Source organism: Tachyglossus aculeatus, chromosome 20 (assembly GCF_015852505.1).
Source record: "Tachyglossus aculeatus isolate mTacAcu1 chromosome 20, mTacAcu1.pri, whole genome shotgun sequence".
NCBI lineage: Eukaryota > Metazoa > Chordata > Mammalia > Monotremata > Tachyglossidae > Tachyglossus > Tachyglossus aculeatus.
In genome coordinates, this window is record NC_052085.1 from 25,709,870 (window position 1) to 25,729,889 (window position 20,020).

At 47.2% G+C, this 20,020-nt stretch overlaps 1 protein-coding gene across 1 annotated transcript in view; it reads left to right on the forward strand.

Annotated features, from left to right (window-relative positions):
• The first annotated feature begins 12,028 nt into the window (after positions 1 to 12,028).
• The window catches only part of MTMR2 (myotubularin related protein 2), a 70,655-nt gene continuing 62,663 nt past the window's right edge, over positions 12,029 to 20,020 (forward strand). Inside the window, exon 1 of the mRNA XM_038761790.1 lies at positions 12,029 to 12,210. Within this exon, the coding sequence (XP_038617718.1) occupies positions 12,092 to 12,210 (119 nt within the window). The 5' untranslated portion in view covers positions 12,029 to 12,091. The remainder of the gene's footprint in view (positions 12,211 to 20,020) is intronic.

Below are 20,020 nucleotides of genomic sequence, written 5' to 3' on the forward strand. Positions count from 1 at the left end.
GGGGGTGGGAGGGGAGGGGTGGTAGCTAGGGCAGGCGAAGGGGTGACTAGAACGATGCTTTTTGTGGAAGCACCTCCTGCTGGTCAATTCCAAAGATGATGGTCACACCTTTTGTTTTGTTTTGTTTTGTTTTGTTGTCGCTGGGAGCCATCCCTCTTCCCGGGGCTGAGCTGAGGCAGGCTTCCCTTCATGATTTCTGAGAGTAAAGGAAATCTGGGGCCAATCGCCAGGGCGTACGTGAGATGAGACATCCTAAGTGCCCAAACTTAGCACGTGGATCTTCCCAGGCCTAAAGAGGCTGGGTGAGAGGTACCAAGATCCAGGGGTGCTCGTGATCCTTGGCGGGGAAGCCACAGCCGGAATGAAACCAAGCCGCCTCTTGTCTGGCATTCGCTCTGTGGCCAAGGCCGATCAGAATTTGCATTTCGACGAGGCCCCGTGTTTGAACAAATCCATGACTTTGTCCGCTTGGCATAAAACCCATCACTCGGGCAGGACAGGACGCCTGCCTGCCCCAAATGACTCACCCTTTGTTCACATTTGGCTTTTAGGGTCCAGGTGTCAGTCTCTGGCCCGCATCCTGCCTCACCACATCGACACGTGCCTCGCTCGATTCATCTACAGAGTGGGAATCCTTTTTGCGGACATGTTTCCCACCGAGATGGTGTCTGAGAGGAAAGTGGTGTGATTAAACATTTTTAGGGGAGTAAAGGTTTGGGGTCGCCCTTTCAAGCGATAGACAGACATTGGCATTCTTCAAAGGTGAGTGAATGAGAGATTCATACCCCAATTCTGAAGTGTCAGGTTTTTCTTCTGTTGGTTTTTTTTCTTTAAAAAAACCCCAACTTTTTTTGGCTTCCTGTAGGATCTCTCTCCCATTAAGACAGTTCCTCCACCATCGACTCCCTCAACGCTCAGAGCCGGGTTGTACATAGAAAGAAATGCTTCGTTTTGTAAACTTTTGTAAAAAATATTTTGGTAGAAATAACTGAAAAAACATATCCCTTGGGTTATATTTATACATATGTGAAATAAATATACTATCAGAAAGTTATATTTTATACAAAAAGTAAATTGTTACCTTTTGTATGCTAACATACAAAGTTTTGTATAATAGGATGGTTTATTTTTAGCTGTATACTTACAAACCAGAGGGGGTCGAGTGGGAACTTTTGAGAACTATTAACAAGCTGACCAGATCTACACCAATTCTGAAACCTCAGTCTGAAAACATTCCAGGTTTTGATGCTTTTTTCCCCCCTGCATTCATAGTCTCTTTTAAATCATATCTCTTGGGTGCAGGGGTTATTATGATTAATTAGGCTGTATGTGCCGTATCTGTCTTAGTTGCATATGGTCTGCTGTGGGCCTTCCGATTTTTTTAAATCAGTGTTCCCTCAAGCTGAAAGGAAGCCTGACTGTACATAAACACCTGTGTTTTAGCCTTCACCGTGTGATTGTGGATACAGCTATCGATGGGCATAGATCGGTCTTAAATCCACCCACACCTGTTAGTGCTCAGCAGCTGCACTTGATTTCAGCTTCTTTCTTACCCTAACAGAACTAGTTTTGTTTCTTGTTTTTTTTTTTCAGTAGCAATCAGAATTAAGCAAGGTTAAATCAATCAGAATGTTTGGAATTCTTTTTTCCTCATGTGAATCTCATAATTAATGTCTATTTATTCAGCTATTCATTAAAATACAGGAATATTTTCAAGAATAATGTATCTTATAGTTTCTGTTTGCTGGCAGCCGATGGGCAGGGAGCGTGTGTTGTATCGTACTCTCCTGAGTGCTTAGTACAGTGCTCTGCACTCAGCGTGTGCTCAGTAAATACCATTGATTGATTGAGTGAGTGAGGCAGTTTCCCCGAGCTTTAACGCGATAGGGCAGATCATCACGATCGAAATGTCAACAGAGATGGGTATCCAAAACTTGAGCAACTTTGATTTTAGAGTTATTGGAATATAATTATTTTCTGAAACATCAGACCGTAGCATTGTGGATCTTCCTGGCATAATACATAGGAGACATAGAATTTAGTTTTATTGAATCAAGGGCCTCAACAGTGTCGGCAAACGATTCCGTCTACGCTTTGTTGTCAAACCCATTGAGGAAGAGAAGTGAAACTCCTCCTATAAATGACTGCACTAATATCACTTGCATCTGTGTACCACGGCATATACCCATAACTTGTAAAGTACTTTAGCGTGTAAAGCAATTATTTTGTACTGTGTGTAATTCAATGTGTTTTCAAAAAAAGAAAAAAGAAATAGTTCCAAAAATATCCAACAGTGGCCTGAATCTGATTCAGAAGTTTCACCCGGTTCTGTTCTGCTTTAACCTATAATCGGATTTTGCTCCCACAGAAACCTCTCCTGTTGTCGTTAATCCACATGTTGATAAAATCCCATATACATCTCCAGTCCACTAAGGTTCATGCATTCATGCAGTCGTATTTATTGAGCGCTTACTGTGTGCAGAGCACTGTACTAAGTGCTTGGAAAATAAAATACAGCCATAAAGAGAGACAATCCCTGCCCACAGTGGGCTCACAGCCAAGAAGGGGGGTGGGTGGATATCTGCGCTGTGGAGCGTGATAATAATAATAATAATGATGGCATTTATTAAGCGCTTTCTATGTGCAAAGCACTGTTCTAAGCGCTGGGGAGGTTACAAGGAGATCAGGTTGTCCCATGGGGGGCTCACAGTCTTAATCCCCATTTTACAGATGAGGTAACTGAGGCACAGAGAAGTTAAGTGACTTGCCCAAAGTCACACAGCTGACAATTGGCAGAGCTGGGATGTCATGTGTCCCGAAGTCACAGGCACCACGCTGCTCCAGCCCAGAAGTGATGGTATCCTCCCACTGAGGACAACAGGAGGGTCTTCTAGAATCGCAGCATGCAATTCACCCACTATCCCAGAATTCCCTCCTCTTCCCTCAGGTGAGCATGAGAACGTGCGAGGGAGACTGCTGGCTGCCGAGATCATTCCCGAAATTCCACAAGGAAGTAAAACTCTGAGAATCTCAGTAGTCATGGAGGGAGATGACGTCAAAAGTGTTGGTCGGTCAGTTCTTCCAATGGCCCGACTGCGCCTGAATGGAGGACCGAAGGAGGCTGCGGCTTGGATCATCGCTAACGTGGTAAAGGTGGCGGTGCTGGTAATAATAATTAGGGTATTTGTAAAGCACTTACTGTCTGCCAAGTACTGTTCTAAGTGCTGGGGTAGAACCAAGCTAATCAGGTTGGACACAGTCCCTGTCCCACACAGTCTTAATCCCCAATTTTCAGATGAGGTTACTGAGGCACAGAGAAATTAAGTGACTATTGGGGCTTAGCAAAAATGAGAGCAGAATCCCCGACCTGATAGGCCATCACTGAGGCTCTCCTTTTTTATTTAATGGTATTTGTTAAGTGCTGACTTTGTGTCATGCATTGTTCTAAGAGCTGGGGGTGATACAAATTTATCAGGTTGGACACAGTCCCGGTCCCACGTGGGTTGCACAGTCTAAGTAGGAGGGAGTAATAAGAATAATAAGAATAATAATTGTGGTATTCCTTAAGCACTTACTATGTGCCAAGCACTGTACTAAGCACTGGGGTAGATAGAAGAGAATCAGGTCAGATACAGTCCCCGTCCCAAATAGGGCTCACAGTTTTCATCCCCATTTTACAGATGTGGTAACTAGAATTTAATCCCCATTTCCAGTTGAGGAAACTGAGGCACAGAGCAGTGATGTGACATGCCCAAGGTCACACTGCGAACAGTTGGCAGAGCTGGTATTAGAACCCAGGCCCTCTTTCCGCTAGGCCACACTGCTTCTCCTACATCCTGAGCCACGACTCTTGCCGAGTCCCAGGGAGAAGGCATCTACCATAGGCCATTGAAGTCCCAGAGAAATGCTGGCTCCAGTGTGGAGGGCTTACATAGTAAACACCTAACAAATATAACAACAATAAAATGATGATGATGATGATAATTGGGGAATTTGTTTAGCACTTACTCTCTGCAAGCGCTGTACTGTACTAAGCGCTGGGATAGATACAAGATAACCAGGTCGAACACGTTCCCTGGTCCACATGAAGCTCACGGTGTAAGTAGGAGGGAGAACACGCATTGAACCCCCGTTTTACAGATGAAGAAACTGCAGCACGGAGAAGTGACTTGCCCTATGTCACACAGCAGGAAAATGGCGGAGCTGGGGTTAGAACCCAGGTCCTCTAACTTCCAGGCCCTTACTTGGAATTTCTATTAAGCCAAGATGAACTTCCAATTATTCTTTTCATTATTATTCATGATATTACGATTGTTACCATAACTATTAATCCATTGATCAGTCAGTGGTAGTTTCTGAGCGCTTACTATGTGCCCAGCCCTGTACTAAGTGCTTGGGAGAGTACGCTACAACAAAATTAGGAGACTCATTCCCTTCCCATTACTAGTTTACTCTTGCTACCCCCTCCTGATTTAATGTTAAGCGAGCATATTCTCACCAGTGGCCTACTTTACTTGCTTGATGGTGATGATGATGGAGTCCTGTTACCGAGAATGATGGATGGGGCTTTAGGGCTGAGATCGCGCAAACGGGAAATGCTGGTGGATTCTGCCTCTCTTTCCTACCTCTGTCATCTCTGTCAGCCACGGTCCTGCAGGCGGATGCACTGGAATGAACAAGGATTTAAACGGCCTGAAATTCAATTATGTTCATCTTAAATTTCAAAGCGGTGTGTTTTAGCCTCTGGCTAGGATTTCCCAGGCCAACAGGGAGTTGGTAAGGAGAGGGAAGCATTGAGAGGGAAGTGAGAGGATTGGAAATCAGGCTGATTCGATCATTCGAAAGCAATTTGTCTCTGGCACATTCACTTGTGGGTGAGTCAGAAGATAAAAGAAGCCGTTGGCCTCATTGAATCACTTTTAGGGAAGCAGTGGGGCTTAGCAGAAAGACCACGAGGCCGGGCGTCGGGAGACCTGGGTTTTATCCCGGTTCCACCACTTGCCTGCTGCGTGATCTCGGGTAAGCCACTTAACTTGTTTGTGTCTCGGTTTCCTCATCTGTAAAACGGGAATTAAATCCTTGCTCTGCCTTCCCCCTTAGACCGGGAGCTCCATTTGGGGCCGGGGCTGAGACTGTTGTGTTTTTTTTTGTTATCCATCCCAGCACCTATGACGATGTTTGGCGCATCAGTAGGTCGATGGAATTTGTCGAGCACTTACTATGTGCAGAGCACTGTACTCAGCACTTGGCATTGGCCGTTAGGATAGTCTTGGTCGACACGGTCCCTGCCCACAAGAAGCAATGTGGCTTAGTGGAAAGAGCCCAGGCTTGGGAGTCAGAAGGATGTGGGTTCCTAACCTGGGTCTGCCACTTATCAGCTGTGTGACTTTGGCCAAGTCACTTAACTTCTCTGTGCCTGTTACCTCATCTGTAAAATGGGGATTAAGACTGTGAGCCCCACGTGGGACAACCTGATTGCTTTGCATCCATTCCAGTGCTTAGAACAGTTCTTGGCACATATTAAGAGCTCGACAAATACCATCATTAGTATTATTCTTATTATTATTACTACTCATTAATTAGTAAATAGCTTACAGTCTAGAGGGGGAAATAGCACTAAACGAATAACACTGTGATCATTATTTTACACATCCTTCAGAATATGTGCACTCCAAGCCTGACTCCTCACAGTTTCCTAAGCATCCAAGGTCCCAGTCCGTATAGGGGTGTCTCCCGGCCTGGGGGTAGATGGGATCCTCTCCCTTGCACTCATCCCCAAGAGCACTGAAGTCTGATTCTGCTCATCATCATCATCAATGTTATTTTTAGGGCATTTGCTGTGTGCAGAACACTGTACTAAACACTTGGTAGAATTAGTAGACACATTCCCTGCCCACAACAAGCGTACAGTCTAGATGGGGGACTCCAACCAGGAGATGGAGCTGAGGCGGGTTAGGGCTAAAATGCAGTTGGGGCTCACTTGGGGAGCAAGTCTGGGATGGCAGAGGGGCCAGGGTGAAAACAAAGAAAACGGGGATTTATCAACTTTCCCCTTCCACTTTTAAGCCCCCGGGAAATGCTGGAGATTTCAGAAACTGGCAGGATTATCTCCATGCTGAATTGCTGGAATATTAGATAGCCTCAAAGTATATTGCTAATTCATTCATCCCCCACATAGCCATCTGAATGCAACATTGCAGACAGACTGAGAATCGGAGAGACTTAAAATTAGACCATTCAACCTTTCTTGGAAAATTAAAAAAAAAAAAAAAAAGAGGATTCTACATCTGGCCTTTCCGTTAGAGCTACGGAGACACACTTGTTAATCTCTGGGATGATCAGAAGGTTAGAGAGTTGTCTTAATCCTATCCCGAGCATGGCAAAGTTGAGGCCTTTGTTCCCTTCATGAGACCAAAGAAGAGCAGTGTATGGGTGAGGATTAGATAGCTATAATTCAACCCAGATGATGGCTTTATTATGGAAAAACATTCAGCTCACCCCGAAAGGGCCTTCACAGAGGCAGCGCTAAGCACCCGCCAGGACGAGGTTGCAAATTTCAAATGTCAGAGATAGAAGAAAGAAAGAAAAAACCCACATCTGTTTAAGGGAGGTCTGTCGGAGAGTAATGAGGGAGTTTGTTGACTGTTTCATATTTCTTTGGATGTGGATTATTCAAGATTTTATTCGGGAATTAATTTCATGGCTCTCGTTTTTATCACAACTTCAAAGTGAGAGGGCAAAATCAGGAGAAGTATGTGCCCTTCCTTTAGAAAATCAGGTTGGGTTTAAAGTTATTTTTGAAAAATAAGAAGAACTTTCTGAAACAAACGGTCTGCAGGGCCCTTGGATGTCAATCACACGGATGTCTCAGAGGGGAGCTAGAATATGGGCTAATTTCATAGTATTTCTTTCACTTGTAGAACTTGGTTATATTTGGGCAGTGACATGACTGTCAGAAGAGATGTTAAGAAACCACAAACCCTCATGGGGAATTATATCTGGATCAAGATTTAGGCTTCAGCAAGTAGTGGATTTTGGACAGATATAAACTAAACATACAAAACAATGTGTGTGTATGTTTGCTCTTTCAAAAACCTTATGCAGGGCAAGAGATATTCCATTTGAACAAATGTTACCATTTTGTACCATAATTGTACGTTTCCTTTTTCATGAGGCTCAGACTTTTAAGAGTTGAGACCCACTGTATTTTTGTCCTTTTTGGAGGCATGTTGGATTTTTTTTCCCTGTAAAATATTGGAGATGTAAGAGAGTCGATAATAATAGTGACAAAAATAATGGTAATAGTCATTCTGGTACTTCTGAAGCACTTACTCTGTACCAAGGCTTATGCCAAGTACTGATGTGGATTTACTATAATCACATCAGACACAGTCCCTGTCCTGCACTGGGCTCCCAATCTAAGGGGGAGGGAGAACAGTTATTGAATCCCCATTTTAAAGATGAGGAGACTGAGGCACAGGGAAGTGAAGGGACATGTCCAAAGTCACACAGCGGACAAGTGGTGGAACTGGGATAGAACTCAGATCTTCTGACCCCCTTTGCTCTTTGCCGCTAGGCCAGGAGGCTTCAGTATAATATAATAATAATAATAATGATGGCATTTATTAAGGGTTTACTATATGCAAAGCACTGTTCTAAGTGCAGGGGAGGTTACAAGGTCATCAAGTTGTCCCACAGGGGGGCTCACAGTCTTAATCCCCATTTTACAGATGAGGTAACTGAGGCACAGAGAAGTTAAGTGACTTGCCCAAAGTCACACAGCTGACAATTGGCAGAGCAGGGATTTGAACCCATGACCTCTGACTCCAAAGCCCGGGCCTTTTCCATTGAGCTATGCTGCTTCTCTAATATAATAATATAATTAATATAATATTTAGATTAATCTATAATGAATCTAATCGACTATAATATAATAATATTAGTATTATTATTCAAGGAGTTCCTTGAGTCTTCAGAACCTATGCCCTGAAATCCAGCAGTATGCTTAGAGCTAGATCCAGACAACTGATTTAGCATCACATGATCCTTGATTTCCTTCATGTCTGGCCTCCCCATTCCGATTAAATTCCTTCATCACCAGGTCACAGAATCCCAACAGACATTTTACCCCTTTAATCAGTGGTATTTATTAAGTGCTTACTGTGTGCAGAACACTATATACGAAGTGCTTGGGAAAATACGATGCAGTAGAGTTGGTAGGACAGAATCCCTGCCCACGAGGAGCTTGCAGTCTACACTTGTACATATACAGCTGTGGCGTTAAAGAATATGTAACGAGTTATACATTCTGCTTATTCATGGATCCATCATTCCCTGCTCTTCTCAACGTTTTCCTTACCTCCTGCTCCCACTGAAGGAAAAGAGCTTGTGTCTGCCTTCTCCATTAATCAATCAATCGTATTTATTGAGTGCTTACTGCGTGCAGAGCACTCAGAAGGGATTCAGGAGTATATCAGTAAGGACTGGTCCGGCTACTTTTAAAATTATTTTGAAGGTCTTATTTTGTGGACCTTCCCCATTAGACTGTAAACTCCTTTAGGGCAGGGAATGGGATGCATCATCTCTGTTGTACTTGAGCTGGTGCTTAGTAATGGTGCTTCACACTCAGTAGGTGCTCAGTACATTCCTTTGATTGATCCTTAGACTGTGAGCCCCATGTGGAACAGCAATTGGGTCCGTTCTGATTATCTTGCATCCATCCCAGCACAGTGCTTGGCACGTAGTCAGCGTTTAAGAAATATCATCATTCTTATTAGCCTGGACAGGAGTCCCCTTAAAGAAGATGGCAAGCCTAAAAACCAATCTCTTCAGCATTTGCTTCCATCATCTTCTAGTCCTTTGCAGCCAGACGTGAAAGTTTTCACGTCCCATCAAGCACTTTGAGAAATTTTGAAATGGCAGTCCTAAACTCGAAAAAAAAAGAGGAGCTCAGTATCTATATGCCTCAGCTGAAGCTGCTATGTAATTATATTCTCATTTTCCAATGGGGATACCCTCTGGTTATGTTTCATGGAAAGATGCTATTTTATAGTACTGTCATTTCCATAAAGCAGGAAAATAAAATATTTCCAATGGATGAGAAATGTGCATGCACACACACACAAAAAAAATCAAATCCAGATACTTAAGATTTTTTTCCAGGCTTAGTAATAGGGTTAGTACTCCTTGCTATGAGGAGTCCTCCCTTACTGAACTTTTGAGATCAGCGGATGATACATTTGATGGTAGCCTCCTCAAAGGTGGGGATCAGTCAGTCAATCAGTGGTATTTATTGAGCACTTACTTTGTGCAGAGCACTGTACTAAGCACTTGGGAAAGTACAATACAACAATAAATAGACACAGTCCCTGCCAACAAAGAGCTTACAGTCCAGAGGGGGAGACAGATATTAATAGAAATAAACAAACTACAAATATGTATAGAAGTGCTGTGGGGCTCGGGGGTGGGATGAATCAAGGGAGCAAACCAGGGTGACGCAGAAGGAAAAGGGAGAAGAGGAAAGGAGGGCTTAGGGAAGGCCTCTGGGTGGAAATGCATCTTCGATAAGGCTTTGAAGGCTAGGGAGATTCATTGTCTGTCAGATTTGAGGAGGGAGGGTGTTCCAGGCTGAAGCTGAGTAAAAGCCCAAGGGAAAGGCAGATGGAAAAGGAGAAAAGGGCCAGTGGAGGGGTAGGAAGGGAAAGGAGCCATTCACTAACTATTTTGGGAATTCCCAATGCAATTCCTGCAGATGTCTCTGGTTGTCGAAAAGAGCTTCTTTTGGCTTCCCGGCTCCTCCTCCCATCAGATGCCGTAACGCAGTCGATAGCCCTTTTCCAGGCATGGAAATAAACATGATGTCACCGGCACTGCCGAGCGATCCCCATCCTGCCGCAGGCCCGAGCAGGAAGAGAAGACAGGCAGAGCCCTTTGTGTTGGAACACAGACACGTCCAGTAACAGTTTCGGAGAGCAGGCTGAACGGATCTATCCCAGACTGACTCGTCGGGATTGCACTGGACAAGCCCGCTTAATAACAACAACAACAACAACAACAACAATAATAATAATAATGGTATTTGTTAAGTGCTTACTATGTGCCAGGCACTATACTAAGCCCTGGGGTGGTTACAAGCAAATCGAGTTGGACCCAGTCCCTGGTCCACTTGGGACTCACACTCTTAATCCCCATTTTACAGATGAGGGAACTGAGCCACAGGGAAGTGAAATGACTCGCCCAAGATCACCCAGCAGACAAATGAAGCGACTTGCCCGAGATCACACAGATGAGTGAAGTGACTCCCCTAAGATCACACCATAGACAAGTGAAGTGACGTGCCCAAGATCACAGAGCAGGCAAGTGCAGGAGTCAGGATTAGAAGCCAGGACCTTCTGATTCCCAGGCCTGTGCTCTGTCCTCGAGGCCATACTGCTTCTCTCCCTATCTCTCACCTTTGTGATTTTATAACCTTTTATGGAAAAAGGAGGAAAATGGGGAAAAAAATCAACAACTCAACCATCCATTGTAAAAACAGGTTGGATTAGGTCTGAAGAATGATATAATTCCCTTTGGGATGACGGAGTCTCTCTCTAAAGATACAGAAGCAGCGTGGTTTAGTGGAAAGAGCCTGGGCTTGGGAGTCAGCTGTCATGGGTTCCAATCCTGACTTCTCCACTGGTCAGCTGTGTGACTTTGAGCAAGTCACTTAGCTTCTCTGTGCCTCCGTTCCCTCAGCTGTAAAATGGGGATTAAGACTGTGAGCCCCACGTGGGATCAACCTGATTACCTTGTATCCACCCAGGTGTTTCATACAGTGCCTGGCACGTAGTAAGTGCTTAACAAATACCATTATTGTTGTTAATAAAATGGGGGTTGAAACTATGAGCCCCACTTGGGCCAGGGACTGTGTCCGGCCCAATTTGCTTGTATCCACCCCAGCGCTTAGTACAGTGCCTGGCACATAGTAAGCTCTTAACCAATGCCATTATTATTATCAATAGTAAAATTGGGGTTGAGATGTGAGCCCCACGTGGGTCAGGGACTGTGTCCGGCCTAATTTGCTTGTCGCCCTCCCAGCGCTCAGTACCGTGCCAGGCACGTAGTAAGCACTTCACCAATGCCATTATTATTATTGACAATAAAATGGGGGTGGAGACTGTGAGCCCCACATGGGCCAAGGACTGTGTCCGGCCTTTTTGCTTGCCACCCTCCCAGCACTGAGTATAGTGCCAGGCACATAGTAAGTGCTTAGCAGATACCACAATTATTATTGACAATAAAATGAGGGTGGAGACTGTGAGCCCCACTTGGGCCAGGGACTGTGCCCGGACTAATTTGCTTGTTGTCCTCCCAGCGCTTAGTACAGTGCCTGGCACATAGTAAGCGCTTAACCAATGCCATCATTATTATTATTATCATTATTATAACGGGGATTGAGACGGTGAGCTCCACGTGGGCCAGGGACTGTGCCTGGCCTAATTTGCTTGTCGCCCCCCCTAGCGCTTAGTACAGTGCCAGGCACATAATAAGTGCTTAACCAATGCCATTATTATTATTAATAATAAAATGGGGGTGGAGACTGTGAGCTCCACGTGGGCCAGGGACTGTGCCCGGCCTAATTTGCTTGTCACCCCCCCCCCCCATTGCTTAGTACAGTGCCGGGCACATAATAAGCGCTTAACCAATGGCATTATTATTATTAATAATAAAATGGGGGGTCGAGACTGTGAGCCCCACGTGGGCCAGCCACTGTGTTCAGCCCAATTTGCTTGTATCCACCCCGGCGCTTAGTACAGTGCCTGGCACATAGTAAGCGCTTAAGCAATGCCATCATTATGATGATGATGATGATTGTAATCACGGGGGTTGAGCCTGTGAGCCCCACGTGGGCCAGGGAGTGTGCCGGCCTAATTGTCTGGTGGCCCCGGGGGCGGGGGCTCGGGTTGCCGCCCCTCCCTTCCCCTCCCACCCCCTTCCATCCCCTCCCACCCCCTTCCATCCCTCTTCCCCCGTGCCGGGCCTTGCCTTTCCTTGCCTTGCCTTGCCTTTCCTTTCCTTTCGGTGGGCGGGCCGGTCCCGGCTCCCCGGCGTCATGGAGGCGAGCTCCAGCTCGGACAGCCTGCAATCCGTGCCGCCCCCCGCCTCCGGGCAGCCCCCCGGCCTGAGCGCCCCCGGCGCGGCGCGGCAGCCCAGCATGGACTCCCTGTCCAGGTAATCCCCGGGCCCGGGCCGGGGGCCGGGGGACGGGGAGAGGAGGCCAGGCGCGGCGGGGGGGGCCCGCCCGCGGCTCTGCCCGATGAAAAATCACCCCCTACGTGTCACCCCCTGCTCCCCACCCCCCTTACATGTCACCCCCTGCTCCTCCATCCTTCCATCCCCCCTGCGTGTCACCCCCTCTCCCCCATGTGTCACCCTCTGCTCCCCAACTCCCCATGTCACTCTGTGCTCCCCCATCCTTCCATCCCTCCACGTGTCACCCCCTGCTTACATGTCACTCTGTGCTCCCCCATCTTTCCATCCCCCTACATGTCACCCCCTGCTCCCCATCTCCCCTGTATATCACCCCCTGCTCCCCATCCTTCCATCCCCCCTACGTCACCCCCTGCTCCCACATCCCCCCTACATGTCACTCTGTGCTCCCCTATCCTTCCAACACCCCTACGTATCAGCCCCTGCTCCCCCTCTCCCCTACATGTTACTCTATGCTCCCCCATCTTTCCATCCCCCCTACATGTCACCCCCTGTTCCCCCATCTCCCCTACATGTCACTCTGTGCTCCCCCATCCTTCCATCCCCTTACATGTCACCCCCTGCTCCCCTATCTCCCCTCTATATCACCCCCTGCTCCTCCATCCTTCCATCCCCCTAAATGTCATCCCCTGCTCCCCTCCATATCACCCCCTGCTCCCCCATCCTTCCATCCCCCCTACATGTCACCCCCTCGTCCCCCATCCCCCCACATGTCACTGTCTGCTTCCGTATCTCCCCACCCCCCCGTGTCCCTTCCCACTGCCCCATCCTCCTATTCTCCCCTACGTGTCACTCTCTGCTTCCCCATTCTCCTGTCCAGCACTCAGAACAGAACAGTACTTAGAACAGAGCTTGGCGCTTAGTAAGCACTTAACAGATACCATAATTATTACTATTGTTATTATTTTCATTCTCTGTCCCCCATGGCCCTTCCCTGTCCTTCCCTTCGCTCTCATTCTGTCTCCCCTCCATGTCACTGTACACTTCCTATCCCTCCTATTCCTGTTCCTATCCCCATCCCTCCTATTGCCCCCCTCCCCAATTTCCTCCCTGCTCCCCCGTCCTCCTACCCCGCCTACACATCACTGGCTGCTTCCCCACTCCTCCTATCTTCCCCATAGCCCTTCTATGTCCTTCCCTGCTCTCTCCTTCCCCGTATTCCATCTTCCTCCCCGCTCCCCTATTCCTCCCATCCCCTCCACTTGGCCCATCTCTGACCTTCCCTGCTCTCTCCTTCCCCCTCCCCAGTCCCCCGTTCCTCCTATTCCCCCCTCCATGTCCCTCCCCACACCCCCATTCCTTTTATCCTCCCTACATATCCCTCTCCACTCTCCCCCATTCCTTCTATCCCCCCCACATGTCCCTCTCTGCTCCCACATTCCTTCTAGCCTCCCTGTGTCACTCCCTGCCCATGTCCTCCCCCTGACCCCAGTTATGGTTGCCATAGAATCACCCTTGTCCCCTTTCAAGGTTGTGTCCCCCAAACAAGCAGCATGAAGAAAGGCTAGGAGGGAGTTCACCCCAGGCCTTATCCTCAGGCGACAGATCTTCCCCCGAACCTGCCTGCCTCAACTTCCCTCTGTCATCTTGATGTCCCCTTTTCGGACCGTTTCCTCCGTTACCTTACCCTCACCCCAGCAGCCTTCCCTACCCATTTCTCGTTTAACGGTATTTTATTAAGCAGCACGTGCCAGGCACCGTACTAAACTCTGGGGTAGATGTAGACTAAATAAGCAGGCCCCAGTCCGGGTCCCACATGGGGTTCGGCCTTAATCCCCATTGTACGGATGAGGCGACTGAGGCCCAGAGAAGTGATTTTTCCCAAGGTCACACAGCAGACAAGTGGCAGGGCTGGGATTAGAATCTGGATCCTCTGCCTCCCAGCCTGCTCTGTCCCCACATTTCCTCTCTCTCTGCAGTTTCTTGATTCCTCGCCAACTCTGAGAGTGGTCTCACTGATCAAGATCAGATTCCTTCAGGCTCCTGGATGTCACTGAGAGGGTGGTCTGGTGGGATTGCCCCAAGGATGGCTGTAGCATGGAGGCTGAGGCTTGCAGGGATAGATGCCAGAGTCACAAATGGCATTTTGCCCAAGTTCCGGAAATGGTTGACATGGAGAGGTGAGACTGTGGTGAAGCCATGCTATTCCAAGGCCTCCTTGACCTTCCCCGGGCAGGACTAACAAAGATTGGGGGACCAGGAGTGGAGTGATGCTGGGCAGCTAGCTGCCCTTTCTGCCTCTAATTCCCTCCTTAGACTTGCCTGGTCACCTGCTGCAGGAGAGTTGCACGCGGGGCTGCAGGTGTGTACAATTCTAGCTTCTCTCCTTGAGCTCCACCTGGGCTAATTCTGAGCCCCAGTCAAGCTTCTCAGGTATGGACACTTATTGGGCCTGATGAGGCTTCACCTTAGTTCTGCTGGGGGGAGGAAAGGGCAGGGCTGTGAGGGGTTGGGATGTGGCTCACATAAAGTTCCTGGGGTCTTTTGCGCAAATGCACTGTTCTCATGCATGTGTGTGACAGTCCCGAGACCACCGGCACATAGCAGGAGATGTCACTTGTCTTTACCCGGAGAAGGCCAAAGTGGGAGTTTGACGGGAGCTCGGTCGCATCACGCGGTGGCCTAACCCTTAGGCTGGAAGACGGGCCTGATCCGGTCAAATCCCAGCCCGGGCAGGGCTTTTTCTCTACCCCACCCTCTCTGAGCTCATCTGGATGGATGGATGGATCTCACAAAGGATTATTCTAGGGGGTGGTCGGGTAGTGGAGTTATGAGTCTTCCTTGCCTAAGCTCTCATTTCCCCCACCTGCCTTCTCCTCTGCGTTGCTTTATGCTTTTGGGCCTGTACCCCTTAGGATCTCTGATACTCATCCCAACAACTTCTGTACATAGCCCTTTATTTCTCCTTGCTGTAATTTATTCGAATGTCTGTCTTCCCCTGTAAACTGCAGTCTCCTTGTGGGAATCACCTCAACAAACTCTATTGTACTGTAATAATAATAATTGTGGCATTTAATGTATGTGGTAGTATTTGTTAAGGGTTTACTCCATGTCAAACACTGTTCTAAGAGCTGGAACAAGATAATCAGGTTGCCCCACATGGGACTCACAGTCTTAATCCCCCTTTTAAAGAGGAGGTCACTGAGGCCCAGAGAAGTTAAGTGGCCTGCCCAAGGTCACGTAGCAGACAAGTGGCGGAGCCGGGATTAGAACCCACATCTTCTGATTCCCAAGTCTGTGTTATTTCCACTAAGCCACGCTGCTTCTTAAGTGTTTGCCACGTGTGCCATGACACTGTACTAAATGCCGGGGTGGATGCAGCCTATCAGCTTGGACAAAGTCCCTGACCCACATGGGGCTCACAGTCTTAATCCCCATTTTACAGATGAGGGAACTGAGGCACAGAGAAGTGAAGGGACTCCCAGGCCTGGGCTTTTTCCAGTGTGCCATCGCTGTACTTTCCCAAGTGTTCTGCCCAGAGTAAGCGCTTGGTAAATACCGTTGATGGATCGATCAAGTTCAGGAGTGACCCAGAAAGGCCAAATGGCAAAGCAAAAGAGATCACCAGAAGGAAGGAGTTATTTTTTCAATAACAAAACCCCAACTTTTGGAGATTAGGAAAACCCGTACAGAGGACAAGGCAGATGCAAACAGGAAGAAAGGGGATTTTTAGAGTATCTTGCAAGGGGTGACAAAGATTTTTCAAGTACAGGTAAAGACAGGAGACTGGCTGGGACATCGGTGGAGCCACCTCAGGACTGTAGCAAGCACAGATCTGAAAGTCACAGAATGTGGGTTCTCATCCCGACCCCACCACTTGTCTACGGTGGGGCCTTGGATGAGTCACTTAACTTCTGGGCCTCAGTTTCCTCATCTGTGAAAAATGGACTCTTTACAGATGGCATAGTGGACTTTTTACAGAAGCAGCGTGGCTTACTGGTTAGAGCCCAGGCCTGGGAATCAGAAGGTCAAGGTTCTAATCCCGGCTCTGCCACTTGTCTGCTGTGTGACCTTGGGCAAGTCACTTCTCTGGGCCTCAGTTGCCTCATCTGAGAAATGGGAATTGAGACTGTGAGCCCCACGTGGGACAGGGACTGTGTCCAACCCGATTTGCTTGTATCCACCCTAGTGCTTAGTACAGTGCCTCACACATAGAGCTTAACAAATACCGTAATTCATTCATTCAATCGTATCTATTGTGCGCTTACTGTGTGCAGAGCACTGTACTAAGCGCTTGGGAAGTACAAGTCGGCAACCTATAGAGACGGTCCCTACCCAACAATGGGCTCACAGTCTAGAATTATTGTTGTTATTATTATTATAATTATTATTGAAACCCTACTCTCTTCTATTTAGACTGTGAGACCCCATGTAGAACAAGGGAATGTGTCCAACTGGGGTATCTTTTATCTACCCCAGCTCTAGTTCAGTGAGGGCTTGGTAAATGATAAGCTATTAGCAAGTACCATAATTATTATTATTAGTAGTAATAGCAACCCAAGGATGCTTTCACACCCGAGGTGAAACATGCTTGGAAACGTACTGGTCTTAACCCATGACCTTATCTAAAGTAAGTTCTACTTCTTCTAAGGGGCAGGTCACATCTCGTGCTGCTCGAATCAAATTACAAGGCCCCGTGGATAATGTTATGGTTTCAATAAAATAGACTATGAAGAAATCCCTAATCTATTACTCGTAAGCCAAGTCATTTTGCTTCCCAAGTTTCACTGTGTCCTCTGGTGTATTGTGATAAATAACTCAAATTTACCCAACCACTTTTGGGCATTAGCTTTTAGGCTAGGTCTGAGAAGCAGTGTGGCTCAGTGGAAAGAGCCTGGACTTTGGAGTCAGAGGTCATGGGTTCAAATCCCGACTATGGCAATTGTCAGCTATGTGACTTTGGGCAAGTCACTTAACTTCTCTGTGCCTCAGTTACCTCATCTGTAAAATGGGGATGTAGACTGTGAGCCCCCCATGGGACAACCTGATCACCTTGTAATCTCCCCAGCGCTTAGAACACTGCTTTGCACATAGTAAGCGCTTAATAAATGCCATTAAAAAAAATCCAGGCATAGAGAACATTCTGTGGGTTTTTCTGTAGTTGTTTTGGCTTGGATTAGTGGAAAGTTGTTTACACTAGTCATAATGCCTGCTGATACTTGTCAGTATCAATACTTCATTTTGTGTTTGGGTTAGTTTAAAGTTGTTTACACTAGTTATAATGCCTGGTGATGTTTGTCAATATCAGTTCTGCCTTTTGTCTTTTTTGTTTGAGATACGGTAAAGTAGCATTACACATCATAATGCCTGCTGCTATTTATCAGTGTCAGTATGCATTTTGTTTTTGTTTGGGTTAGTGTTAAGCTGTGTACACTAGTCATAATGACTGTTGACTTTGTCAGTTTCAATACTGCCCTAACTGCCAGACTCTTTGGGTCAGGTTACACTCCTTTCAACCCATATGTTCATTCATTCATTCAATAGTATTTATTGAGTGCTTACTGTGTGCAGAGCACTGTACTAAGCGCTTGGAAAGTAATAATAATAATGATGGTATTTGTTAAGTGCTTATTACTATGTGCCAAGCGCTGTTCTAAGCGCTGGGCTAATAATAATAATAATAATGATGGCATTTATTAAGCGCTTACTATGTGCCAAGCACTGTTCTAAGCGCTGGGGAGGTTACAAGGTGATCAGGTTGTCCCACGGGGGGCTCACAGTCTTCATCCTCATTTGACAGATGAGGGAACTGAGGCACAGAGAAGTGAAGTGATTTGCCCAAGGTCACATAGCTGACAATTGGTGGAGCAGAGATTTGAACCCATGACCTCTGACTCCAAAGCCCCGGCTCTTTCCATTGAGCCATGCTGCTTCTCGATACAAGGTAGATACAAGGTAACCAGGTTGCCCCACGTGGGGCTCACAGTCTTAATCCCCATTTTACAGATGAGGTAACTGAGGCACAGAGAAGTTAAGTGACTTGCTCGAGGTCACACAGCAGACAAGTGGCGGAGCTGGGATTGAACTCACGACCTCTGACTCCCAAGCCCGGGCTCTTTCCACTGAGCCACGCTGCTTCTCCTAAAGTACAATTCAGCAACAAGGGGTAGACCTTGCCAACTCCTTAGGGCCATCAATTTAGCTGTGTCAAGTCCCCAGCCTGGGTCACTCATTGAGTGACCAAGAACCAGCTCCAGACGATGGTGTCCCTCGTTTCATTGGCGCTTGGGGAAAAAGAGGTTTTTTGCAGCCATCTCAGCTCTCCGCAGGTGTCCTCAAAATGTAGGAAGATGGGTCCAATACAAGTAGAAAGGTGGCTGTTTTGCTCTCATCTGCCAGGGGTCTATCCCCTGAAAAAAGTTGTGCGCTATTTCAGCAGGTCATCATGCTCCCTTCGAAAGGTGGTGGAATTTACCTAGCCATGTTGGAAGCAGAGAAGCAGCGTGGCTCAGTGGAAAGAGCACAGGCTTTGGAGTCAGAGGTCATGGGCTCAAATCCCAGCTCCGCCAATTGTTAGCTGTGTGACTTTGAGCAAGTCACTTAACTTCTCTGTGCCTCAGTTACCTCATCAGTAAAATGGGGATTAAGACTGTGAGCCCCCCCCCCACCCCCCCGTCGGAAAACCTGATCACCTTGTAACCTCCCCAGTGCTTAGAACAGTGCTTTGCACATAGAAAGCGCTTAATAAATGCCATAAAAAAGGCTGTTTTTGGCAGTGAAATAAAGCTCCCATCACCAAAGGCTGCGTCTTGGTCCTTGAAAGCGAGAAGATGCTTACTGCAGCAGACACCTGCAGTTCAGGTCAGGTCTGAGGCTCCATAATGCTCCCTGCATAAAACCCAATAGCCGAACATAGTGCTTCATAGATGGGAGGACTAAGTCCCCTCTTGAGATTCCAGTTTTCATTAGGTGGATGACTTGGATATTATTTTCAATAGAAGAACTTTTGAACTTGGGCTCAATTCAAAACTTTTATTTAGTGGTTAGTAACATCAGCGACCTAATGAATAATTGAATATGTGTATGCGGTAATGCCGAGGGTGGGTGGCAAGTGCCTGGGCTTTGGGAGTCAGAGGTCATGGGTTCTAATTCCGGCTCCGCCGCTTGTCTACTGTGTGACCTTGGGCGAGTCACTTAACATCTCTGGGCCTCAGTTACCTCATCTGTAAAATGGGGGTTAAGACTGTGAGCCCCATGTGGGACAGGGACTGTGTCCAACTTGATTACCTTGTATCTACCCCAGTCATTTGAGCGGTGCTTGGCACATAGTACGCACTTAATAAATACCATTTTTGTTCTTCTTATTATTAAAAGGGTCACTTGTTTAGAAGGGAAATGGGTTCCAGTGAATTCCCTTCACTCGATCTGTACCGAGGGAGGTGGCAGGGAGGTGTAAGCAGATGGAATTTGTTACAAGAAGTTGTGAAGGTTAAAAATAATCAGTGAGCTCAAGGAGAAAAGTGAAGGATGTTACAGAGGAAGAGATGAGCAGCAGTGCGGCCTAGTGGATAGAGCACGGGCCTGGGATCAGAAGACCTCTGATACTTGTCTGCATTGTGGACTTGGGCAACACACTTCCCTTCTCTGTGCCTATTATGTCATCTGCAAAATGGGGCTTTAAACTGTGAGCCCCATGCGGGACAGGGACTGATTCCAAGCTGATTAGCTTGCAAGTACCCCAGCGCTTAGTAGAGTGCCTGGCCCAGAGTAAGCACTAACAAATACCACACAGTAGGTGCTCAGTACATACTATTGATTGATTCATTCATGC